Source organism: Phocoena phocoena, chromosome 3 (genome assembly GCF_963924675.1).
Source record: "Phocoena phocoena chromosome 3, mPhoPho1.1, whole genome shotgun sequence".
Taxonomy (NCBI): Eukaryota; Metazoa; Chordata; class Mammalia; order Artiodactyla; family Phocoenidae; genus Phocoena; species Phocoena phocoena.
Window position 1 is genome coordinate 51,723,288 of NC_089221.1, and position 27,798 is coordinate 51,751,085.

The window sequence follows — 27,798 nt, forward strand, 5'->3', positions numbered from 1 at the left end:
TAAATAAATTAAAAAGAAATCAAACCTGAAAGAATCCAACAGTTTCTGTTAGGGAACCGTTGACTGAAACAGCCTGCCTTGGCCAGGCATAATAACCACTTGCATGAGTTGTCCCCAATAGGAGGTCCTGATAAGGAACAGGGTGCTGCCACCAAAAACTAACCGGGAGAATTTGGGAGGGGCTAAGAGGAGGGAGGAGATGCCAGACCATAATATGTCCTGCCAACCTCCCAGAAACCCTCACGCTGGGATCCATCTTGGCTAAGAGATGTGTGCACCATCAGGTAGGGCCTTGAATTGTACCAAATATGGGGACAAGCAAGATGATTGACCAGAGATACCCAGAAAGCTGACCCCACCACCATAAACCCTGAGACTGTAAGCCACGTGGCAGAGCAGTTCTCCTGAGTTCCCTTATCCCGTTGCTCTCTGCCCGGGTGCCCCTTCCCAATAAAGTCTTTTGCTTTGCCAGTACGTTTGTCTCCTCGGACAATTCATTTCCAAGTGTTAGACAAGAGGATTGGTGAGGTTGGGTGAGCAAATGCAGACCCTTTAAAGCAATACTGTGTGCTACCCATTCCATGGGCCCCAACTCTCCAGGTTTAGGGGAATCTTCCTACAGCTAAAACATGCATGGGAAACCCAGAGGATGGTACACCATGCGATCGGGAAAGGTTTCTAAAACGCACCAGAGTCCTCTCTCAGGCCCTGGAAGGGTTCCCCCTTCCAGTAACATCTCTAAGTAACTTAACTGCATCCCAGAACAAAGCTCAAGAATATTTATGCAAATACAAAAACATACAGCACCCAGTAGGGTAAAATTCATGATTCTGGCATCCAATCAACCCTCAGCTGAAGGAAAGAAGCAGAAAAGGAAGACGAAGGAATAAAGGTCTATCTCAGAAATTTTATGGATGTTATAGTCACCTCCTCTCCTATCTTACGGCTATTAATATTTTCTTCTTTACACATCATAGTATTGTTTGAATTATTACAAAAGCATCCATTACTATTGTTATTTTTAAAAACTTGGTCAACAAAATGAATCACTAAAGTGAGAATACCAAACAAAAAGAGAACAAGAGAAATTTCTGCAGTGCTTTGAAAGGATGAAGTTCTCTCTCTCCCTACTTCCTTTGCCTCCTCTTTCTGCCTACCTTTGCAGAAAGTCCTCAGTTTCTTTACCTCAATCTCTAACCTGTCCTTCCTTTCTCAGGTTAACTGAATACAGAATGCATGGCTAGTTTTTGGAGAAAATTTTGTTCTTGCCTTTGATATTTAAATTGGCAGATTTTAACGTCTTACACATATTTCTCAAAGAAGAAGGGGTACTTCTCAACAGCCCCTCACTGGTAGTTCAATGCCTTTTGTTCTGCTCTCTACCCTGCTTCCCCGGCCCTGCTCATTTGCCTGAAACCCATCTGCCCTGTCCCTGGGCAAAGGGAATTTCAACTTTGGCTGCATCCGTTCAGATGGCAAACACGTCCCACACCACACCTCCCGTTCTCCTTCAGGTGGAATCTCTTTCTGGCATGGAGTGGGGACGCCTCCGTGAATTGAGGGAAAGTGTAGAGAAGTCAGGAGAACGTGGAGAAAGCAGACGAAGGGAGAGGGAGAAAAAGGTAGAAGGCCGGAGATCGGCAGATAATAGGACCACTCAGTAGCGGGAGGGAGAAGCGCGTGTAAAGCGACCAGACACCATGGGGACGAGGGGAGGAGAGCGAGCAGAAGAGGCGCGCCCAGGCTGACCGCCCAGGCAGTCAGCCCTGCATCGCAAGAGGCGAGCACGGCCGGAGGGGTCCGCGGGCGGGGCGGGACGTGTGTAGCCAGGGCAGATCGGGGGCTTAGCGTGCCCCTGCCCGCAGCCGCCCGAGATGAGCGAGGCCAGCCGGGTGTGCTCTGGCTACTACAGCCTCAACCGCAGCTTCGTGGAACCCTTCCAGTGTCCCCGGCGCGGCGAGGGGGCCACGCTCATCTACTGCTGTGGCTTCGCTGACCTCAAGTACTGCTGCAGTGAGCCAGGCAGCTACTTCCCCTACAAGCACAGCTACATGTGGAACCTCAGGTGAGTAGGCAGGGGGCTGGCGGCCATGGGGCTGGGGAGGCGACAAGTCGTGCCACGATGAGAGGAGGGAGGTCGCCCGCGTCCTTGCGACCTGCTCGGATCCCCCCGGGGGGACAGGAGCCTCCGAGGGCTGATGAGGGCCCTGCAGAGAACCCACTCGGTGCCACCCCCATCCGGCGATGGTCGGGCAGTGGCGCCAGAAGTGTGAATACGCCGGGGTCCCCGGGCGAGGCGCGCGCGGGAGAAGAGCGGGCTCTGTGCCCAGGGCGCAAGCAGGGCCGCCCGGCGGGAGCGGACTACTCTTCACTCTCTCTCGCCGGTACCAGTCCGAGGCCTGCGGCTCTGCGGGCAGAGAAAGGCAAGCACATAACTTAAGGTGGAGGTTTTAATTCTCTTTTTGATTTGTTTGGGCATTTGGTGCATTTGAATGGAAAAGGAGCTCCTTTGAGACTCAATACATTAACCAAAGATCAGAGTATTTTAAGCCTCTTTGCTGGTGAGAAGGAATTGGCTGTATCCTTTAAAGTATCAAGAAAGGGTGTGTGTGTGTGTGTGTGTGTGTGTGTGTGTGTGTGTGTGTGTGTGTGTGTGTGTTTCGACGCGCACAGGCAACAGGGCTTTGTAATTTGCCCTCTCAGTTGATCTCACACTGACCCCCAAACAGAAGTGGAGACCCACAGAGAGGAAGAGTTTCAGTTGCTGTGATTACACACTCCGTTGAACCTTTTTGCAGGACACCCCCTTTCTCAACACTTGAGCTCTTTGGCCATTGCTGGAAAGTGAAGAGACTTTCAAAGGTGGTGTCTTTCTTGCCTCTTTTTCCTATGATGGTAATTTAACATATTCCAATTCGTATTTACACAGATATTTTCATTACGAAATGCTTTTCCCCCCTCCACTCCAAAGGATTGCAGACTTAGAACCTGATTCTTTCATTTTGCCTGGAGAATGAATGGGGTGCCAGGGTTACAGGAAAGAACTGCCACCCCACCTCAAACTGTTACTGACAAATTAGCTTATGTCTGGGAGAGAGAGAGAAGCTAACTCTGCTAAGTAAGAAGAAGAGTATTAGTTCTCCCAATCTCCTACCATGGTCCAGACTTTAGCACACATGTCAAGTCTACAGCAAATGACCTTAAATGTTATTTCTTAGAGCAGTAATTTGTTTTTGCACACTGCAAGCTTCAAAAAAAATCTCAAAAGGAGTGCCTACTTACCAACAAGTTCAACTAACAAAGTTGTATCATGCCAGAACAGGAAATGATGACAATTTATCCCTATTACTTGGGGAAGCAATTTGTATTGTGCTGGCATATTATCCGGCCTTTTGGAAAATAACATAGTAGCATAGCTCTGAGTCTTTGGAGGTGTTAATAATGGTGGCAGCACCTCCATGAGAGACTGGCAACTCTTAAGTCAAACTCAATTGGAAAAGTGCCTGGGATTCTCAGGTCCCTGAATAGTTCCAAAGTGACAAGCAGCAGAGGATAGAAAACCTTCCTAAGGTTTATGAGGGCACAAAGGAATGAACAGCTTGCTGGGGTCTTCATTTAGCATTGACAATGCAGCTCAGTTCCTGGGAAATATGAAAATCATTTCAACTGATGGCATCAGTTGGCAATGTTAAACCTGGGCTTCTATATGTATATATGTATGTATAGCTGATTCACTTTGTTATAAAGCAGAAACTAACACACCATTGTAAATCAATCATACTCCAATAAAGATGTTAAAAAAACCCACCCGGGGTTCTTCCTTAGTTATTGAGCTCTGAGAACACAACGGGAAGGTAAACATTTAGAACTTCATTTCCCTCATATTCTCTGCTCTCTCCCCTAATTTACAATAGTCCAACTGTGAAAAATATCCCAGAAGTCATTAGCATTTGTTCTGAGATTCTGCAGCCACTGCAGAAAGGCACAGGTATGGTACCTCCAGGTGAATGAAGTTGCTAAGTAGGAGAATTCATTAATGTGACAGCAGCTACAGACCCTCTCTCAGGGACTGCAAAGCAAACTGCCCTATGGTGCTGTGAGGAAAGCATAATTCTCCCTTTTCTGTGTCTGGCCCACTCCCATCTCTTCTCCTCTTATAAATCCCTAACCTCTAAGGGTTTCCTTTGGAAACCTTCAGGACCTAGGAAAATAATGTGTGTTGCACAGGGCTACGCTTGAGTTCAATAAGTTATTTGTTGAAATGAATATTTCAGGAGATTCCCAGAGCTCCATCTTTATCTAGAGTTTTGCATGCATAAAGCAACATTTCTATAAAGTGGAACTATGACAGTGAAACAGTTTGTCAGGATTATGAAGAACATCCTTTTATAACAGGAAGAAGTGACATGCTTTGTTTTTCTTTCCAATCATGTGGCCTGGTTTTTAAACTGTGTACATGTAAAGTCTGTAATACATACATTGAATTTAATTGACAATTTTACTTTTAATTGACTAAATTATTTTTTCACTTTGAAGATTTTTTTTTTTTTTTTTACGGTACACGGGCCTCTCACTGTTGTGGCCTCTCCCATTGCGGAGCACAGGCTCCGGATGCACAGGCTCAGCGACCATGGCTCACGGGCCCAGCCGCTCCGCGGCATGTGGGATCTTCCCGGACCGGGGCACAAACCCGTGTCCCCTGCATCGGCAGGCGGACTCTGAACCACTGCGCCACCAAGGAAGCCCTGAAGATGTTTTTAATAACCGGGTTCTCATTTCAGGGATCTTTCCAGATGTCTGGCCTCCTAGCTGCTTTATGAAGCAGATAATATTAAGTGGATTATGTTCCCATGTGTCTGTGCAGTCCTAACCCTCCCTACACATATGATCTACAAAAGTCAGCTTTGGTGCAAACAAGCATAAAAGAGGAGTTGCCAGAGCCAGGGAGTCTACCCCTTGGAAGAGAGGGTATCAAGTGAGGGCAAACTCCAATTTAAATATGCAACTATATACTGACTCTAGCCAGAAAATTACCCAGTCTTCACTTCTGTGCAGGGCTAGGGGAACTGGCTGATAGTAATTAACAAGCACAAGAATCTTTTGAAGTCTGCCCCCATGTCTGGCTCAGGAGGCAATCTCTAAATTGCAAGGGGGCTTTATCTCCTTAAATTAAGGATAAGTAGGATGAGCTTAGCCCCTCACTTTTAATTTTGTTCTTCCTCCCAAAGCAGTGACACACCTAGCACCCCTGGTCAAATTCTCCCTTTCCTCACTTTCGGCATGTCACATTTGTTCGCGCCCTAACCTCTGGGAAATAGCAGAAGCTGAAAGGCAAGACAGGAAAATAATGAAGGAAAAGATCACTACTTTTCAGTGATCATTTCAATGATTGTTACTTTTCAATGATGATTACTTTTCAATGACTACTAATGGATCAAGCACCAGTCAATTATCATTTATTTCCATTTATGAAACATTAATTACAAGCTAAATACTCTATTAAACACTTTTAATAAGTGTGCACATGACTATGGGAAAGTCAATAGAAGTATCTGCTCTTGAGCAGCTTAAAATCTAATTATAGGTATTTACATACCCACACATATATTGCTCATGAAAGTAAAGTACATATGTTTGCATATTAGTCTTGCAAGATAATTTTCTTTTTTCTAAACTTCTTTTCCCATTTAAAAATAAGTGCACAAGTTTGTGAAAATTGTACTATTTCTCAAGTGATTAGACTTATAGATAACTGTATCAGAAGGAATTGTTACAAATTTAGTGCAAATAATATTTACACTGTATTTTTAGAGAAAAGTACAAGGGTTTCTTCCTAAATGCTAGAAGCTATTAGTGTTATGCTCTTTTAGAAAGGAAAAATTCAGATTGAACATGAACTTTATATAGATTTCATAAACATTGCTTTCCTTTAATTAAACTTTCTTCTCCTCTCTTGTAATGGTTGTGGTTTTGTATATTAATACATGATAACTCCCATGCATGTCTCCAAAATAAAAGTTCTACACTTCCGGTAAACATTTGTTTCACTGTTTTTGCAGAGGTAGATATCTTTCTATTCATCTTTTATTGGTGAACCTAATCTTTCCTCCTAAAATATATTAATAATAGAGGTTTATCTGATAGAAATGTTTTTGAACGATCCCTAGAGAATCATGTGACCTTTTACTGTAATACGAATTCACATGGTATTCTATACCAATATTAACATATAAATGTATAGAGAAATATCATAAGAATTTGATGGCAGAAAAAGGTGAGCCATAGATTTCAATCATATACTGTTTATAATAAAACATAATTTGGTATGAATGACTGAAGCAAGTATTAACAATATTTAAACCTTTGTTTTATGTGCAAACAAGTTTGTGTGACAGTCACAGTGTTTTTTCTGTTTTCCTCAGCATTGGCGCTCTGATTGGACTGGGAATTGCTGCCCTTGTTTTACTTGCCTTTGTCATCAGCGTCTGTGTTCTTTGCTACTTATTTCTGTATACAAAGCCTCAAAGATTAGACACTGGCCTTAAACTTCAACACCTAGAGGCTACTTCCACTCAAGAAGGTAATCAGTAACTGTTATTTGTAACCAATTACCTGTACTCTGTTCAAAATAATAACCTGTACCTGGGTGACAGATCATTCTGTTAGCAATGAATGCTTTTTAAAAATTCAGTTTATGCCTTTATAAAGATTCACGTTAAATTAGGTATTAATGATGAAATACCTTGGAGGGATTGTGCCCAAGGAAAGATAGTGGCAGGATGTAAATATTCTCATGAAGAAATAATACACTGATCCAGTAAATCCACTTTAATTTATTTATGTCTCTCAGTTTTAAAGGTTGTATCCTCTTGGAATTTTTAAATTTTGTTTTTGATGGAGCCAAAGAAGTCAGATAGAGGAACAAAATATCCGATAATTGTCAGTGTTGCATTGCTTTAGATTGGTTAGTCAGTAGTCAGTTAGGCATTACCTGTGTGCCTATGGTATGCAGAATTCAGAGGAGGTGTATTAAGTAATTCAGAGTCATATAAAAGAAACTAAAGAATAAATAGCAGTCTTTGTTCTTGAATAGATCACAAACTAGTTACGCTATACAGGTATGTGTGTGTGTGTGTTTGTGTGTGTAGTGCAAGTAAAATGTTTATGTAAGGTTTTCAGAACTGAGTCTCTTTGTTATCTTAATTATAATGTGCTACACATACTACTCATTATCATTATGAAACAAAGAATTGTTAAATTTTTTTGTGAATATAAATTTCTATTAGTGTATTTTAAAAGTAGTGATCATGAATTTTATTTAGATACATGTATTTTGAATATATTTTTAATAAAAATTTAGAATCTCTATATTACAGATATATATGTTTAGAATAAGACACAGGTGCTCACTAACTTCTGTTTAAAAAGAAAGTGAAAAACTTTCTTCCGAAAAATTTAGAAAATGTCCTTCCCATATGCTCCATTTTAGCTGAATCCAGAAACATGTTTATGGAGTACATGCTCTGCGATCTTCTCAAATACACCAGCACCGCATGATTACTTTAGCTCTAGTTTTCTTCTCTGTAGCGATCTCAGAGGGTGCCCTGTATCACAAAGCAAGAAGCCAAGATCCCTTTGGAGTTCTTTTTCTGAAGTACTGTTTGGAGATTACATGGCCGAATTGACCAGTTGTTAGCTGAATTTAGTCCGATGGCTTAGACTCTGTTTCTCCACAGGCAAAATGAAGCAGTGGATTATCAAATAATCAAAAAGTAAAATCAATTTTTGTCTCAATTGCTTAGATAATTTAAAGTATCAGTTCTGAAATTTTATTGTGTGTAAGAATCACTTAGGGAGTTTGTTAAAACCACGAACTCCAGACTCTGCATTTTAAAACAAATAGCTCCTCTTCCTGCCCTGCCCTTGCTCCCCTGCTGTCTACTCTCCACAGAGAAGCCAGAGTGAGCCTGGTAAAACCTAAGTTAGGTCAGGTCACTACTCTGGTCAAAACCCTAATTGCTTCCCATCTTTCAATAGATATGGAGTCCTAAATGTGAACTATGGGGGCTTTTGTGGTCTGCCCTTTACACCTTTATTTCTAGCATCTTATGCCCAGCCACCTTGGCCTCTTTGCTGTTCCTTGAAATTCCTGCCTCAGGGCCTTTGCACATGCTGTGCCCATTGTCTGGAATGTTTTTCCCTCACTTTCACTTTCTTTAAATCTTTACTAAAAGTCACCTTCCCAGGGAGTTCTTCCCTGGTCACTCAATCTGCATCTTTAACTTCAACATTTCATGCCTTCTTCCTGCTTTACTTTTCTCCAAGCACTTACCACTAATCAACTATATATTTTACTTACCTGTGTCCAATTTTTCTCTACTCCAACTAGAAAGTAAGTTCCAGGAAAGTAGAAATTTTTGTCTTGTTTGCTTACTACTGTTTCTCTAGTGCTTAGAACACATGTTTGTTGAATGAATTGAATGAAGTAGCACTGTACCTCTGTCATAGGTGATCAAAGGAGCATGTTTATTGTCACCATTATAGCCATCAAACATTCACTGAGTGCCTCTTCTATACAATGCAGTGTGCTAAATAAAAATTGATTATTTTTCTTGATATTTTTCCTGATCTATCTCAGGGACTGCTCCAGAATTTTATTTCAAGCTGGATCTGAGAGCCCAGCAACAGAATTAGTTGGCTTGTTGACTCAAGTCTTTGTAGTCTTATGGCTCTTTAGCTAAGGAGATCCATTAGTGCACTTCCTATGTAGTTAGTTGAGGCTACTTTCTTACAATGAAATATCCCCACTCTGGCCCTCTGAAAAACACTATGTTTATCAAGTCAGCAAATTAATTCAATACACCTTTCCTGAGTGCTTACTCTTGGTAAGGCAGAATTTTATATGATCATTGCCTTCTGCTGCTTTCAAATTAGATGATTTTGGGCCCTTCGGTTGACATTAACCAAATAAGACATAGTGGAGAGCAGAAAACAAAATAGGTAATCCAAATGTCACCTGGAATAGGAAGAGAAAACGGTTCATATTAGAAAGCGACCCTTCAAAGTGATAATTAAAAACCATTGCTGTGCCTATTATTAAATATGCATGCTTCATTCCAGTGATTCTCCCACCTAGGGATAAATGTCAGTGTTCTAGCTTGTGAGAAAACAAGGCTTTATTCCACTTAAGGAATGCCTTAAAGGTTAGGAACATTATGCTTGTGTAATAATTAAGCAAGTAAAATTACATTGGAGGAAAATTGGTTTCACCAGTTTACCACTCCTTTCTTTGAAAACTTGCTGTTCTTAAGAGTCAGCCTCCCATTATTTTAATTTTTAGAATTGAGACTTTTTTCATTATAGGCAATTTGAATGGCCTAAAGGGAAACGTGCTTTTGTGCACATACTAAAACTGACTTAAGGCACTGGACTTTTTTGTTTCTGTAAATGACAGTAGCATTAAAGAAGAAACAACAGGCCCAAAACGGAGCCCTTTGTGCTAAGCCCTACATCAGCAAACCAAAACCTTACCTCACTGCAGTTTCAGCCTCTCCCAGGAGTGAAATTTTAAACCTATCCGTCTGGAATTTCCTGATCAACACTAGTAAGGTAATCTTCAGGATAGACCCCTGCCCCTCCCCTAAAGGAAGGTGACCTGCCTGAAAAAAAATCCTTTCTTTTGTTTATGACTTCCTTGTCCTACCCCTTCTGCCTATAAGACTCTTCATTTCCTACATCTTTTCAGAGCCCCTTTCTACTTGTTAGATGGGATGCTGTCCAATTCACAAGTCGTTGGATAAAGCCAACTAGGTCTTCAAATTCACTCAGCTGAATTTTGTTTTTTTAACAATAGTCTAAGTCTAAAATAGTCTAATCTTAGACTATTTTGCCAAGATTTTTCTTTCATGTACCTTTGTTCTATTGGGGTTCATTATTTTTAATGTATACAATTTAAGACTTTATACATTTTGAATTGATCCTGAAAATAGCAGGTCTCTCTCTGGTAGTGCCTGTAGAGTTTAATTGGGCTACCTCCAGGGCTCACTTTGTACAGAGGTTCTATTGCTAAGCAATTGATCGGTCTTTACATTGTGTTCCATAATCATTTTCTTTCTTTTTAACTTTTGTGTTTTGAGTTACGCCTGTATCAAATGCCAATGTTTAAAAGAATACCGTGGTTTGTAAATTGTACTGTATTGGACAAACAGTTCTGAGCAGAAGATGGCTGTGTGAAGGGCATCTTTCTGAGTAGACACCCCTGGGGCAAGGGCTCATTTCATAAGACGCGGAAGAATTAATGGTTAATGGGGGAGCAATTAAAGGGATGAATGTCTTAGATCCCTGCTTCCCAAACTTTTCCACTGGAGAATCCTTAAAGGTAGATGAGAAAGGAATGTGTACCTCCAGAATTCCAAGGGTTAGAATGGAAAGCCCTGGCTTGTGAGCTTTAAATTATGTGAAGTTGCCCATTATATTTTTTAAATTATGGGAATTTTTTATTTGATTGCTAATATAATGACTTGTTTTACTCTAATAATAACATTATATCCTTTCCATTTCTGAGTAAAACTGATGCTCCAAGAAGATAAAATATAGTCATCCTGTGGTTTTGAGTATCCATTGACACCCTAGGGTTGTGGAGAGGGGTGGAGAATCAAGAGGGTTCTTAGAAGCAGAGTTTTTGATGAAAATAAGAAGGGCAGAGAGTAGAGCTGCTTGACACAAATAAAATAATATTGTTGTATGGGAATAACAGACAACTCCAATTATCTATTATTTGGTAGTCTCTTTTGCAAAGGCAGGCAATATAAATGGAAAAGGGTAAGCTAATCAGCAGTAAGGCACAGGTTGTCTAGGAGAAAAGCATAAATTATATATAGAATACTGAGAAAGCAAGCAAATTTGACGACTGTGTACACAATTGTTTGTTCTGCCTGTGAGCAAAATGGGACTTGGACCGTTCAGAATAGTCTACTATATTTCTTCTTAGAAGACACCCTTATACCCCTGGAAAGAAAACCTTTCCCTTAATTCACTTTCATTTTAGGAAAATTAGAAAATATAGAAAAACAAATAAACAAATAACTTCATCCATGATCCCACCACACAGAGATAACAGATATTAACACCACAGTGAATATTCTTCATAGATTTTTTTCTATATATCTATAGATACATGTATATATAACAAAATTGGGAAAAAAATGAATCCTATAACAGCTTTTCTTTTTTCACTGAACAACAATGACATCATCGTTTGCCAATAAATAAACACCACTTTTAATGATTACATTTTATTACCTTGATGGAGTGCTATGAATTTTTATTCTCTTATTTTGACATAGTTCACACTTCCAGAAAAGCTGCAAGAAAAGTATAGAAAAGGTTGTATACCTCTTCCCAGATTTACTAATTGTTAGTATTTTACCTCACTTTTTTCAAAATTGACTTTCTTTTGATGTATATTTTCTGAACCATTTGAAAATAATTTGCAGATATCATGCTTTTTAACCACAAATATTTCAGTATGTGTTTCTTAGGAACAAGGATTTTTTTTCCCTACACAATTACAGTACATTTATCAAAGTCAGGAAATGTAACAGTGATACAGTAATATTATCTAATTTGCAGTTCATATTAAAATTTTCCAATAGCTATTTTTTTCTTATCTACGATCTAGTCCAGAGTTACATCTTGTAATTAGTTATCATATTTCTTTAGCCTTTTGTTTTTGTTTTTTGAAACTTATTTTTATTTTAAATCATCCTTTTACCTTTCTTTTTTTCCATTGAAGTATAGTATATATATATATATAGTATATATATAGTATATTCATATATATATATATATATGAATATACAAAGTTACTATTTTTCCTTTTGCCATTACTAAGTAAGTTGTTGGGAGGTATGAAAAAATCCTGTTCCTCCTCCAACTTTCACACACCCATTGATGGCTCTTGACTGAATGTTTTCATTCAAAATTTCAAGATAATTTTAGAATTATTATTATGATAGCTATGAAATGGTGATTTTCTAACCTCATCATTCCTTCTGTGTTTATTAGTTGTTATTCTACTACAAGGAAGAGCTTTCCCTTTCCCCCTATTTACCTATTAATTAATTTATTAATATCAGTATGGACTCAGATTTTTTATTCTAAAATAGTCTATTACTATCATCATTTATTGATTCTTAAATTATCTCAGATTTGGCCTGTGGGAGCCCCTTTAAACTGGGTCCTATATCCTTTTGAATTATATCCATCATTTTTTGAGCATTTTTTTTTTGCTCTCTGTCACAAAATGTTCTTGAGCAGCCTGTGCTTTTCCTGTTCCAGCCCTGAAATCTGCCATTTTTCCAAGAAGTCTCCAAGAAGTTGCCCTTTTAGTTGGAATGGTGTTTGGAAACCAGTCTGGGTATATCATATTTTATTAAATTATTGACTTTGAACTAGCTTCCATTTTTTCTATTATACACAAGCATTGAACATTGAAGTATTTTCCTAGCATAAATCCCTAGGAATGGAATTGCTGACCAAAGATTTGGTACATATAAAAGTCTTTGCTAACTGTCCTCCAGAAAAGTACTATTTCATGAGTATTTTTATTTCAAAAGATATATATCTTACTAATTTCACTGAGGGAAACAATACAGTGTTTTATTTTAAATTTATCTAATTATGAGCAAGGGTGGACATTTTCATATTTATTTGTCATTGTCTTTGTGGTATATTGTTGCTCATATCTTATACACATTTTTCTATGGGGGTGTTCATTTTTCATTGCTTTATAGGAACTTTCCATATAGTAACTAAATTCTTTTTCACATATATTGCAAGTATTTTTCATAGTTGTTCCCTTTTTAATTTTATGTGACAATTTTTCAACTGTAGAAGTTTCTCCTTTTGTGATTTCTTCCTTTAATTTCATACTTAGAAAGTTCTTACTTCACTTTAAGATATAAAGATATTCACCTATATTTTCTTCTAATACAATACATACATTCACTTGTTTTTTAACATTTAAATCTTTAATAATCCTGGAATTAAAATTTTTGTGTAAAGTGTGAGGTAGGGATATGCCTTTATTTTTATTTTACAAATGAGCCAATTGTCTAAATATTTATTGGGAAATCTATCCTTGTTTTCTTGCCAATTTAAAATGTCACCTTTGTCATCAACTAAATTCTTATATATACTGGGATCTGTTTTTAGACTTTCTGTTCTGTTAAATTTATCAGTCTGTTTATTCTTAAGCCAATAATATACTTTAAAAATTATTGTAGCTATATAATTTAATATCTAATTAGGGAAGATTTTCTCTTCCTTCCCATTATGCTTCTTTTTCAAAGTTTCTTAGCTACTCGTTTCAGTATTCCAAATAAACTTCTGAATCACATTGTCAAATTTTTAAAAATCAAGTGGCATTTTGATGGGTTTTGTACTAAATTTATAGATAACTTTGGGACCTATTTTTCTTAGTAGCCTTAACATTGCTTCAACCAAATTCTACTCAAAACATTTATTAATTACGCTGCCACATTATTTTAAAATGCCATTCTTTGTTTCAGAGAGGCTTTAAAAACTCACTGAGATCTTAGTAGAAGATGGGGTAATTTGAACTCAATGGCAGAAAAGGTCACTTGTGTCTCCTAAAGGGGCCTTTCTACTGAAAATAATGAGTCTGGAATTTCCTACAACTCTTTTCGTTTCTAGAATGTAGAAAACCAAATTGCTCAGCAGAGCTCCTGCTACTTTTAGCATTTGTGAGTCCTCCTCAGGGAGCAGGGTTAGGCAATGCTGGCTGATGATGGAACCAAAAAGCAAAATAGAAGCCAGTCTCTCAATTGTGAAAATCCATTTAAAGGATTTAAAATATCAGCCAAATTCCTTTGTGAGCTATGTTAGTCATCTATAGTTGAATTTAACAATGCAGAAAAGAAAAAAAAAGTCCAATTGTGGAAAAAATAGGGTAGGAAAAACATTTCTGGAGAGAACTGCCTTCATTCCTTGATGGACGAGCAAAGCAAAAGGGCAAGTCTAAGATTCTAACTTTCACAATGAATTTTTAAGTGTATTTACACGAGATACCTGCGTATCCTCAAGGGGAAGGCAGGGCATTGAAGAAGGGAGAAGTCAATAGGTCAGGAGGTCAGTAGGCAAGTTTTGCTCACTTCACCATTTACCTCAGATCCAGTTCTTTGCATCGTACTAAATTTAAAGGGAAAATGTCCCCTAGTAAATAAAGAACACTTTTAGGGTGCAAATTTAAGATTGCTTGTTTCCACTAGAAAGAAATGCAGGATGAGTGGGATGTGTAGATTTCTACTAAAGTGAGCCAGCTGATTAGTCATTGAAGCTGCTGTTGGGCAGCAGATAGGTAATGCAGAAGCTAGAAGGACACAGGCAGATAATGGCAGAAAAGCTTAATTACCGCTCTGCCACATAGCCAGGAGACGAGATCTGCAGAGGGCCCAGCATTCTTTTGATATTTTGAAATGGCAGGTAAGAGCAGAGTTCATAGAAGATTTATAGGATAAATGGATCCCTGAGGAATGCTTCTGAAAATGAATGTAAAATTTAACTATTATAGAAAAAATATATTGGCCTACTTTGTGATGAGGATAGGCGGATTTTGTTTGATGAATTTGATTTAAATGGCGAATTTTATTTGCTTGATGAATTGCATTTAAATTTTGGCAAAGGCCAAAACAAAGATTTAATTTAAATGCCAGGCTGAGAGGTATAGGATTAAAGGAAGGTTGAGATTTACATATGATGACCAGACTGAAGAAAAGAATAAAAATGGGACACTAGCAGCAGAAAGAGCAACTAATGTCAACCCAGGGAAGCACAGTGATGTTGGATCTTCCCAGTCTACACTCAGGTAAAGAAAAGGAGAAATTAAATTAAAAAAACCCTTTATATGTAACAAATCCCTTAAGAGCTCAATGGTATAACAGATTTCTTGTTTAAAATTTAATCCATGTTGTAACCTCATGACAGAAGAGGCAGCTGGTTTTATCTCTACTCTGTTGGTTAAGAAATTAGTTTCTATTTATTAAAGGAAAACTAGGAAAAGGTGAGGTTGCTGAGACTTTTCCTCTTCTCTCTTTTAAAATCATTCCAAAGGGATGCAGTTAGCTGGACTCTGATATCACTACAGCACAGCCCACTTACAGCAGTTGTTTTTTCCATAATATGCCCAATTAATTCTATCTTACCAGAGGGATATACATTGAAAGCACGGTTGGACTTTTATAAGCTGCAGGAAGAGAGGGAACACCAGGGTGTTGACTTGCTAATCAAAGCTCCTGCTTCAAATAGTGTCAGTATGGTGTTTATATCAAATCTTTTCTTGTTCCTGTAGCAAATCAGTTTGGTTAGGGGAACTGCATTGCCTTAAGAAGCCAATCTAAGAAATGATCTTTGTACCTGCACTGGTTAGAAGGATCCAGTAGTCAAGGAAATAATGAATCAGGGCTGGGGAGTGGGGGGTTTTACAAGTCCTAGATGAAGGAAAATCTATTGATAGGATACTGGAATGTATTTTGCAAGCCTTTAAATCTCAGAGGGCAGTAGACAGGTTAAACTCGTTGTTGTTTCCAGAAAAACGTGTAATGGAAACCAGAGCTGTCAGAATAGAGATGGCTTAAGAGAGAACCCCAGACTAAGGAGTTCTTAGAGAGAACCCCAAACTAAGTGAGGAAATAAATTCCTCAGGTTAACTCCCATAAAAAGAAAAAAAAACCTGTATGTGACAAGGTAGAAAAACCACCTTGAAAGTCTCACTAGAATATTAAGAATTTAAGTATGTAAAAAGCTTAGGAAACATGAAGTACTTGAATTAATCAAATGTTATAGTCTTCAGACTTCCAGGATTTCAAATAAAAGGTTAAAATTTTAGATGTTTGGGCTTCCGTGGTGACGCAGTGGTTGAGAGTCTGCCTGCCGATGCAGGGGACACGGGTTCGTGCCCCGGTCCGGGAAGATCCCACATGCCGCGGAGCGGCTGGGCCCATGAGCCATGCCTGCTGAGCCTGCGCGTCCGCCCCGCAACGGGAGAGGCCACAACAGTGAGAGGCCCGCGTACTGGAAAAAAAAAAAAATTTTAGATGTTTAAAAAAATGCTAGAGGGGCAAGATAGGGTAAGAGGATTAAGAGGCATAAACTATTATGTATAAAATAAATAAGCTACAAGGATATATTGTACAGCATAGGGAATATAGCTAATATTTATAACTTTAAATGGAGTATAATCTATAAAAATATTGAATCACTATGTTGTATGCCTAAAACTAATAAGATATAAATCAACCATACTTCAATAAACAAAGAAAAGAAATGCTTATATAAGATACAAATTCTGCCCAGATAATATGAAACTAATTTACATCTTAAACCCTTGGTCTTTTACCTTTACCTGCTGTGATACCGGAGAGTACAAATGATACTGAACCAATAAAAATAAGCCTACAAACATTTTGTTTTTCAAATATTACAAATGTTATATAAGGAAAATAGTTTCAAGGGTCTCTCTCTCTCTCTCTCTCTCTCTCTCTATATATATATATATATATACACCCCATTACTTAAGTATTTAGTAGTTAAATTTGAATCCATATATCTTTTAAAGTCTACTTTGCAAATAACAGTCAAGAATTTATCAGGTCATCAAATTTTCATGCTAGCTTTCCCTACTACATTTATCTTAAACAATTTTGCTTGCTGACTGGGCAAAGAGCTACTTGCCAGGCTAGAAAATGTTGTGCCTACAACAAATTAACTTTTTGTTGTTTTTGTTTAAAAATAAAATTATATAGTCAAAACATTATGATTGGATGTTTAGAAGTAGAACATTAATTTAACACCCAAAGAGTTCAGATGTAATGAAATAAAGCCATATATTGTACCACCCTAGGCCCTATATTTTAAAATTATGATACTTTTAATATTAGCCCAGAGAATAATGCCACACATGTTTCAGGCCTATGGGCAAGATCTGGTCTGGGAGCTGTAGTGAGACATCACCCTTCAAAACGTATCAATAATATTGCTCCTTTGAGTGTTGATCTATGAAAACCACCCATAGTGAGGGATGTCCTCAGTGACCCTAGAAAGCAGTCTATACAATTACTTATAAATGGGCAAAGCCAGGCAGTATGAACACACTTAAAGGTGAGGCTTAGACTTATCTAAAGAAAAAAAGTGAAAAAGTCATATAAGAAGAGAGACTAGATGGCAAAAAAGTAGAGGAAAGCTACTTCTAATAGTGAAACCTCTTGGCTAGTGAGTCCCCCTTCCCCTTAGGTAGGTTTGGAGCAGATTTTCCAAAACCTAAAGGACAAATAAGAGTTTTTCAAGCAAAGATTAGAGAGTTAGGGATATCAGGTAGCTGGAAGTATGCAAAGGCTTGGGGCAGAGAGAGAGCAAGAGAGCAGGCCAAGTCTGGGGAGCCTGTCAGTCAGTATTTCTGTATGTCTGAAATGCCAAGTACCAGGAAGGGAATGGGGCTAGCTGAGCCGGGACAGGGAAGTAGGGCTCATCCTCAGCCTAACCAAGAAATTAAGATGTGATCCTAAAGAATTTTAAGCAGAGAGAAGCTGATAGTAAATACTCTGAGGAAACATTATGAAAGTATTAACTATTATTGTATTGCTGATAGTTTTGTATCTTTTCTCACTTAACATTGTATTCTGAGCATTTTCGATGTAATTAAAAATTTCTTGGAAATCACTTTTTCAGATTAAATGGCTACATCATACTTATGTATGATAATTTAGCAATTTCCCTATTATAAATTTAGGTTACTTACATTTTTTTGGTATTGAAAAGAATCAGTGAATATCTTTATAAGTTTTAGAGCTCATCTCTTATGGTTTCCTTGGGAACTTCATGCTAAAATCACAAGGTAGGAACACTCCAGACTTAAAAATAAATGTACCAGTTTACACTCCCATCATGCCATCCTACTAGCCCTGCTTTCTAGGGCCAAGCAGGACATCTCCCACTATGGGTTGATTTCACAGACTAACACTCAAAGGGGTAATATTATTGATAAGTTTTGAAGGATGATGTCTCACTACAGCTTCCAGATCTTGCCCATAGGCCTGAAACATGCATGGCATTATTCTCTGGGCTAATATTAAAAGTATCTTGTTTAAAATGTGGAGCCTTGAGTGGTACGATATATGGCTTTATTTCTTTTCTTCTGAATTTTTGTGATGGTAAAATAAATTATTTAAATTACTCTTGGCCAAGAAAGATTTTATCTGTTCCTAATTGAGACATGAAAAATGGTAATTACCTTTTGAATTTACATTTCTTTCTGACTAGTAAGATTGGAGATTCAGTAGATCTTTTGCCCATCTCTTTACTGATTAAGAGGTGTTAATGTCTTACATATTGATATGTAAATTCTGGTTATATGTTAGACATGAATCATGTGTTCTAAACATTTCTTCCCAGTTGGCTTTCAATCTTGTCTTTTGCAATCTACAACTTTAAAGTTTTTACTATGCCACACTTTCAATCTTATCATTTCATTCAACAAATTTATTGAACATTACCTATGTACAATGCAATTCTTCTGCATCATCAATGAAAAATATAGTAAAAGATCTCTGGCATGTGGTGCTTACATTTTAGTGAGAGGAGACAGATAGTAAACATAATAAAAAGGTAAATTATATTAGAAAATAAATGCTATGGGAAAAACTGGAGAGCAAAGGGATTGGGGATGGGGTGGGGGGAATGTAGCTTGCAATTTTAAATACAGTGTTTAGGTCCCATTGAAAAGGTGACTTCTGAGCAAGGATTGGAAATTAGGGAGTTATCCTGCAGACAATCTGAGGGAAGAGCATGCCAGACAGAGTGAACAGCCAGTGCAAAGGCCCTGTGGCTGGAACATGCCTGAAATGTTTGATCAAAGAGGTTGGAGTGAATGAGAGGATGAAGTAGAAAAAGATGAAGTCAGGGAGATTAATGGTGTGTGTGTGTGTGTGTGTGTGTGTGTGTGTGTGTGGACATGTAGGCCATTATAAAGACTTGGGTGAAATGGAGGGTTCTTTGCAGAGGACACGCTTTGACTTACGTTTCAAAGGATCACTCTGAGTGTTGTGCTGAAAATAGAACAGTGGTAGCAGTGAAGGTGGTCTGATTTTGGATGTATTTTAAAAAATGTAGTCAACAGGCTATCAGATAAATTGGTGGTGGGGTTGAGGGAAGAGGAACCAAGGCTGACAGAGGTTTTTGTCCTGAGCAACTGAACACATGGAAGTTGCCGGCAATTGAGAAGAGGAAGACTGTAAGTGGATTGGGCTCTTTTTTTTTTTTTTTCCTGGGAATGATCCAAATATCAGTTTTGGACTAAGTTGGAGATGTCTGCTAGATATCCAAGTGGAGATGGCAAGTTGAGTCTGGAGTTCAGGAGAGGTGTGGGTTAGAGATACATATCTGGGAGTCATCAGCAGAGATGGTATTAAAAACTGTGGGACTAATCAGCCTAAGATGCTTGGGAGAGGAAAAGGGATCAACAAGAAAGATGGAAAAGGAGCAATGGTGACACAGGAGCGAGTCAAGGAAGGGTGGGCTTCCTTTCTGGGAAGCCAAGAAAGAAAATGCTGCTGATAGGTCAAATAAGATGTGGCTTGTGAGCTGAACTGTGGGTTTAGCAACAGGGGGTTGTTAGTAACATCTATGATTTCTTGCACTGCTTTTACATAATTATAAAATTATTTAAATATATTTAAATTTGTATATATTGGTGAAATATATGACATTATTTTCACACTTAATTTTTCTAACATCATTCATTGATTAATAATCCATTTCTTTGTTATGAGCTTGCTAGTCTAACTTTTGATGAACAAATATCCACATTCCTCTACCCTTGTGCATTTTGGACTCATTTATATAGAACGAGTGAATGGGATTGTGGGATGAACATGCTCTTTTTAAATGTTACCTCTCAACTGATTATAATGGCAAAGCCTTAAGATTGTTGTAAATTATTATGATCGATTTTAGTTTTGTTCCCTTTATGCATAAGGACAGTCACACTTTTATTAAGCAACCCAGAAATTGTTACCTTCTGATCAAATGTGTAGTTTCCTCCGTGGAAGTGTGGAGAAAGAAAGGTAAGCATGGAAACGAAATCCTTACTTCTGTTACTGAGTATTTCCCTTATTTGACTTTCAGGAGAAAATGCTCAAAAACAACTTTGAAATGATTCAATTCTCACTCATCCATAAGGTCTTTAGGACATCATATTTCCAACATTCCTAAAAAGTTTATTTTTTTAAGGACAAATTTTAAAGTAAGATTTGATGTCATAATTTCAAATAATTATTTCATTTTGTTTTGTGTATTTGCAGGCAGCTCAAATAGAAAAACCAAAGCCCCCAGTTCAAACTCAACAAATGAAACATTCTCTGAAGCTGATGATATAATTCAAGAAAAAACAATGGATATGACACAAATCAACACTGCTTACTGTTAAATATCCTGTGTTGTAAAAGCTCACTGGAGAGATGGAGCAACAAAAATAAAGAGTTCACTTCAAATACAGTTTGTAATAATACTTCTCAAAAACTCACCACGCACAAAGCAAGACACAGCTGCAGTTTTGATCATTCAATTAATTTATTAAACACCCACTAAGGTTTCTGATAGATTTCCATGTGCATAAGTTTACTTTTATTTGCTAATTAAGATGTTTCTACATTACATGAAATTATGTTAATACTTCAGGAGAAATTATAGAATTTATCAATAACAAGATAAGCACACCTATGTCAGTGAAGAACAATGAGAAGTTTATGTCACATTACCAGCACTTCACAAGTTTCTCACACCTCAAGGCAGTTATTTTTATAAGAGATGGTACTAGATAGGTAAATCTCAGGGGGTGGCCTTATGAACGAGAAGTGGTGTGTTCTTAAGTCTCTTAGAAATCAACCCATGCCTTTTTTAGGGGATTTGCTGTATTATTGCCTTTATAAAAACTAACATTCAATAACAAAATGTATCACTATGTATAATCTGCATGATAAATATTTTCTGCAAGGGATAACCATAACAAAAATCCTTCACTGATAAAGTTCCTAAGGAATTTCTAGAATGAAAGTTATAAAAGAAACAAGTTAGTTCTCTGGTCCCACCTAAGGCTACTGCAGTGGTATCACTTAGACATCTAGAAATAAAACTACAGTTTCTGCAAATTAAAATTGTTTTAAAAGATTTTTATTCATAAGTGTGATTTCTATTGTAAGAACACAGACCTGGTCCTATAATGGAATTCAATAGGAAAAAAAAATTAATTTTAGGCTGGCTCTGCCGTGCCATCTACCGTGTTGTACAAAGTTTCTGTAGTTAGAAGACTAGCCTTTCAAAATGTGTCAAATACAGCTTCTCTGGTCTGCTAGGGGGAAAGAAAGGAATGCCTTATGGCTCTCAGGCATGCAAACTCAGGGTTAGAAACTTTTGACCATTAGTCTGTCAAAATTTCTACTAAGAACTGGGGATTCCAGTGCTGTCCAGTAGAGGTTTCTGTGATGATGGAAATGTTCTTTCTATATCTGCACTGTCTGGCATGGTAGCCACTAGCCACATGTGGCTTACTCAGCACTTGAAATGTGGCTAGTGCAACTGAAGAGACACATTTTCATTTAATTCATCTAAATTTCAATAGCCACATGTGGCTACACTGACAGCATAGTTCCAGATCATTATTGCAACATCCTACTGCCAGTGTTGGATTTCACATTCAAAAAGAGCACAGTATTGCCAATGTTTAAATATTAAAATTGCTCAGAGTGTGAAGTCTGAAAGTTGAAACATTTCCATTACAAAAATGACATGTGGCCATAAAAGCAAAGAATTTTCATCTATTTTTGTGAAAGCACATAAAGTGTGGGTACTTCTTCATCTTTTAACCAGCTTTGATTAAAAACAATCCCAGAAAATTGGCTATCTTGATACACAGACATTAATAATTATATTACTGATTAGATGTTGCCTCAGGTGAAAATCTCGGTTGAGAAAGTTAGTTAAGGCACTGGTAAGTCTACTTTTGTTGCTCAAGGGGAAGAGCAGAGGCCAGACAAGAAGCAGGAAACTTAGAGACTCAGGGCCAGCAAAATGCTCCTGGTTCCCCAGACTCTTCCCAACCTGTGGGACAGGCAAACTCGGGCTGGGCATGGCTGCATGCATCACGGGCTGTGCTCTACAAGAGGCAACCCAATTCTCTGGCGCTCTGCAAAATTTTAGAGGAGTTGGGAGGAGACAAGTGAGGTCTGAAGATCCTGGGCTTCGCAAGTGAAATTATCATTGAGCTGGCCTAACAAACCCTACTGTTCTTGGATGCCAACTGCCCAGGAAAATTGAGTCTCAGCACTTAGTATCAGTTGGAATCTGTGGAGCACTCCCTGCCAAGCCAGGAAACCTGGGGGAGAGCAACAGAGCTATCTAGTAGACCAGCTGGTGTGTGTCACTGTGACTTTGAAGCAGTTGCACTTCGTAATATTGATTTAAATATTAAAATAGTCAAATCAATATTAAAAATATTAAAAGAAGCCTTACCAAATTACGACAGTCTGCATTGAAAAATATATTCTAAATGATTTATATCGACTGAAAATACTAACATAACAACACAATATAGTCTGTAAGTCAAAAATAACCTAAAATAAAATTAAAAGCAAATCACATTTCAAATTATGTACATTTGCATGTAATTCTGGGGATGGGTCTGATAAAGAATATAGTAGCTTTTCAGAAGACTGTAATTTTTAGAAATCAGAACTTAGAAAAGTGGGCCTAGAATAAGAGACCAGATAATAGACGATCAAAGATTCAAATTATTTTCTATGCGGGCTTTTTTTTTTTTTTTTTTTTTTTATGTGTTACGCGGGCCTCTCACTGTTGTGGCCTCTCCCGCTGCGGAGGACAGGCTCCGGACGCGCAGGCTCAGTGGCCATGGCTCACGGGCCCAGCCGCTCCGCGGCATGTGGGATCCTCCCAGACCGGGGCACGAACCCGTGTCCCCTGCATCGGCAGGCGGACTCTCAACCACTGCGCCACCAGGGAAGCCCCCTATGCGGGCTTTTAATGAGACTAATTTCATCCTTTAAAAACTGTGGGATTGGATTATGAAATGGATGAAACCAAACCTCAATAAAAGTCACTTCTTTCCTTAAAACTCTCTAATGGCATCTCTTGCTTACAGATAAAGGCCAAGCTCCCATACATGGAACATAAAACCTCCTTCTCTTGTACCTGAGAACTTAGAATGGTGGTCTCAATTCTTACCACTCCTGCCCCACACAGGGCTTATAATTCTTGACACACACGCCCCAGCTTTTTCTATTGTGGGCTTTGTTCACTGTACTCATTCTGTCAACTCCCACTCTCATCCTCAATCAAAATGCACTGCAGGCATTACTTTTTCTAGGTAGCCTCTTCTAACTTCTCCAGACTATGTTAGGTACTCCTGTGTGTTTCTATAAACCCAATTACTGCACTTAATACCTAATGATGAGTTCTGCTGTTTCTCCTACCAACTAAACTGTGAATTCCTTTCAGGGAAGCAAATGTGTCTTATTTATCTCCGTATCCCTGGTATTTAACATAGTGTTTGCTATGCTAGGCACTCAGTAAATGTTTATTGAAGAAAGGACTCAATGGCATTTAACAAGACTATTATTGATAACTCTTCAATCTAGTTTAATTGAAGGTAACCTAGGCCTATGTAATTTTAGACAGAATGAGTCATAAATACAGACACACACAGTTGTTTTACTCACTGATGTTTTAGCCTCAAAGAACCAAAGATGTAAACAGATATGTATTAAGTATGAAGAACTGGGGATCCCTCTGAGAGCTTTTAGCCAACAGAAGATATGGAGAAAAGAAATACGGAACTGTATGGGGCGTAGGTCCATCAGCCTAAAAGCAATAGTCTCAAAGTATTCAGATAATCAGGTTACAGATACAAATCTAAACATAAATTCTGTCTGCATCTAGTGAAAATAACATACACTGGGTGGTAAGGATATGAACCAAATACCAATTATCTGCTTAAAGAAGTAACATGTGTTTAACAGTTACATTAATAAATTCAACTTTTACAGTTTACAGAATGCTACCTGCTTATCTGTAACAATTTATAAATGAATATAATAATTTATATTCTAAATGAAAATAATTTCTAAAATAATATTATTTGAAGTATTGATAATCATATATATTAAGAACTAGAAGGGATCTCAGAGATAATTTGGTACAATATTTTATAGATGAAAGACACCAAGGCCCAGCGAAGGTAAATTACTTTGCTGAAGGTCACACAGGTAGCCAGAATGACTAGGACTTGTGTTTTTGGCCACCATGCGGCATGCGGGATCTTAGTTCCCCGACCAGGGATTGAACCCCTGCCCCTTCAATGGAAGCGCGGACAACTAGGACTTTTGGATTTTTACTATTAAGTTCAGTTTTCCTTATGCTACATACTGCCTGAGAGGAAATGTCACTAATTTTCTCCTACAATATATTAGTGAGATTTGCATCCAAACCCAATAATAATAACAAGATCACTTCAGAAGAAAATTACTTTAGTAAAAATAAATGAATTTTATTCAGATGAGATCTTTCATAAACTATTCTCAGACTATGGGAAATTTACTCAAGAATAATTCCAAGAGTTTTTTCTGGGGAAAAAAATTACTGAACGCTAAAATCTTTTAATTTGTGAACTCTTATTAGTTAATGAGGCCTGAATTTTATATAACTCTCCTGAGCCACTGATTGTCTCAGCATCCAGATAACAAATCTGATTAGCCAACTTATTATCTCTACAATTAACAGAAGTAAAACTTACAAATAACTGGATCAACTCTTGTGTCACTACAATTATCATTTTTAACCATGTTACACACTCAATAAGATGAGACCATATGTTTGCATGTAGGGTTTTCTAATAATTTTTTAAAGTTTTTTTTTTTACTTATTTTTTTCATACTGATAACCAAAGGATTGTATTTTCCTAAAATATAGTTTTCAAAAATACATAAACTACAGCAAAGGCAAAACAAACCCTTAAAAACCTAGTAGCTCTGTGTTTCTCTCCAATAACTGACTACGCTATTTAAACAAAAGGATTTCTTTTTAAGGAGGCCATAGGACTAAGTTAGGTTATGGAAAAGCTACAAGTGTGAGCACTTCCATGGCTGTAATGTTAGAAAAGGGATGTGGATGTAGCTTCCCTAGAATCTGCACAAGGTAAGCATATGCTAAGAGGAGTTATGAGGCTCTCCCAGTCTTACTGAGGTCATGCCAGATAGGAGTGCTGGGTGAAGGAAGAATCAGTACACCTTTCCAGCCTGTGAGGTTATGTGTACTTACCTGATTTCATCATAATGAATTCACCTGCAGCCATGTCTGTAGGCTACCAATTTGAAAATTTATAACTGCACCACAGTGAGGTACTTACAATCTTTGGTGCTGTACCATGATAATTAGTTGACTTTCGATGCTGCTACAATAAGTATTTAACTTACTGGACATAAGGGATATCCAAGTATCACTGAGAAATTAAAAAAATGTAGAAACGTATCTACAACTATGTGTTTAAAAATGCTAACTCATATAAAATTTCCATTGTTATATAAAGGCTTTCATGATGTAACTCCCTGACTCTTAAATTTTAAAAAATACAGAATAAAATTCTTAATCCTAAATTTTTGTCACTGCTCCTGAGGTTTATGATTGAAGTCAAAGAGAGAAACACCTCAAACTAGTCATTTATGAAACCATAAATTCAGTGGAAACCTGCTTCAAAACTACAAATTATTTCAGACAAATATATATATATGTTCACATTTATAAAAAATTTCCACATTACTCATAGAAACAAGCGTCATAAAATTTACATACCGAATACAATAAAAATCAGTTCTAATGAAGATTTAGCTGTTATCCTCCTAAATAAAAAGTTCTGTGTTTGAGGTATCTCTTTAAGACATGCCAATATGGCATATTTGTAAAACAACCCAGGAGTCTATCTTAAAAATCCTGCCCAACACAGCATCATCTCTATGAGACCTACAAGTAGGCTGAACTAGACTTGTCTTTTTAAGCAAGGAAGAAATATTTTGTTACAAAAACCAAGGAGGCAGGTACTAGAAACTCTGCATCTCAGAAAACAGTGAAATTTTGTTATAAATACTTTCATTATCATCTTCCTGCTGATGCCATTCATTTAAAAAGTTCTAGTCAAGACCAATAAAGCAGCTTCACCTCCTGTGACATCCAAAAAAAGCCAAGATTTAAAAACAACAGTGAAAAACTTCACTCTCATTATACATTATCATAGGATATAAAGCTATGAAAATTTTCAGTGTCAAGCGCAAAGCATTATCCCCTACCTCACTTTAACACTGGAAGGTGGACACTTAATTCAGCAGTACTCATTAACTGCTAAGTAGATTGCCTGTGTTGACTGTAGTAAAGCCATTTACAATCAACTTATGAAGTAATAACACTAGCCAGACACACACACAGAGGAATACCAAAAACGATGAGTTTTGTTGCACAAATATCCATACTTGGGGCATGGCTATCAGGTAATAAGACTGATTCAATACTCTATAATCATAGTACATTAAAATACTGCCAGACAGTAATGGCCCCATATATGAAAAAATGTCTATATGGAAAAGGCTGTGATTTATTGCAAAGCATAATTATATAGCAAATTTCAAGGAAAGTCTAATAATTTTCAAAACCGTATTTTTAAATTTAATGGTTCAGGCCAAAGTCTCAGTTACTTTTTGGAGATTTCAGAACTATTAGGGGCAGAGGAATGCTTTTCCTTTTTTCTCTTCTTTTTGTCCTTTTTGTGATGCTTCCCCTTTTTTGACTTACTCTTTTTCTCTTTTTTCTTTTCTTTCTTCTGATATCTTTGTTTCTTTTGTTTTGAAGTGTCCTCTTCAGTGGAACTGGATGAATAAGACCTATGAGTAATAACGCATGCTCACTGATAATTGTATTTATGGTTGATGGGTACATTTAAATGGAATTTGAACTGCCTCAAATCCTTCTTGGAATAAGGTGGGAGTATAAATATAAAGGAATTCAAACAAAATGTGCTTTATATATTTGTATTCTCTTAAAATACGGTATTCAGAGTTTTTGCCACTTAGCCAGAGAAACTAACAAAACAAATGTCTCTATTCTGCTCAGTTCTAGTTATGAGTTTTAAATTCAGTAAGGATGAAATAATTTTTCTGTGATTTTCAGTTTTTCATCCTGTGTACCCTTCAAAATCTTTCTTATAAGGCAAAGAAAATGTCATTTACCAACCCTTATTATATACACAATTCACTTGTGTATATAATAACTTGTTCACATATTCTCTTAAAAGAGCCACAAAGGATACAATTATATAAAAAGGGCTACAGTTGTACCTCCGTATAAATGAAAGCTGAAAATTAGCAAAATAAAAGCACTTTTGTTTTATTTTATTTTTCAAGTTAAAGTACTGGATTCTTTTACATGCAGAGTGATACAGATGAACACTTGCATTCTGAAATAATTTTTACTAGTTACAGAAAGAATGCTTTTAAATGTATACTCTATATAAATGAATGAGAATAACTTATCATTATACTTTATTTCTCTTATATTACTCGAATACTAAATTGGGAAAATAAACTGTAGAATTCTTTCCTCTAATGAAAAATAACAAAAAACAAAAAACCCCATCTCTCTTAAGAGATGTATAAAAAGATGTGCAACAAT

At 37.3% G+C, this 27,798-nt stretch overlaps 2 protein-coding genes across 2 annotated transcripts in view; one reads left to right on the forward strand and one right to left on the reverse strand.

The window, feature by feature from the left end:
- Window positions 1-1,718: 1,718 nt before the first annotated feature.
- On the forward strand, window positions 1,719-20,564 carry SHISAL2B (shisa like 2B). Its single transcript, XM_065875373.1, has 3 exons — window positions 1,719-2,065; window positions 6,423-6,580; window positions 20,376-20,564. Exons 1-3 carry the CDS (start codon window positions 1,875-1,877, stop codon window positions 20,498-20,500), a joined length of 474 nt encoding a protein of 157 aa, XP_065731445.1. The 5' UTR covers window positions 1,719-1,874; the 3' UTR covers window positions 20,501-20,564.
- Window positions 20,565-26,209: 5,645 nt separating this feature from the next.
- SREK1IP1 (SREK1 interacting protein 1) overlaps window positions 26,210-27,798 on the reverse strand; it is a 58,269-nt gene continuing 56,680 nt past the window's right edge. The window contains exon 5 of the mRNA XM_065874792.1: window positions 26,210-27,011. Coding sequence (XP_065730864.1) covers window positions 26,822-27,011 — 190 coding nt within the window. The 3' untranslated portion in view covers window positions 26,210-26,821. The remainder of the gene's footprint in view (window positions 27,012-27,798) is intronic.

Coding starts and splice junctions, on each gene's coding strand:
- SHISAL2B (XM_065875373.1), top strand. CDS start 1,875: ATGAGCGAGGCCAGCCGGGTGTGCTCTGGCTACTACAGCCTCAACCGC. Junction 2,066..6,422: donor AGCTACATGTGGAACCTCAG/GTGAGTAGGCAG, acceptor TGTTTTCCTCAG/CATTGGCGCTCTGATTGGAC. Junction 6,581..20,375: donor GGCTACTTCCACTCAAGAAG/GTAATCAGTAAC, acceptor GTGTATTTGCAG/GCAGCTCAAATAGAAAAACC.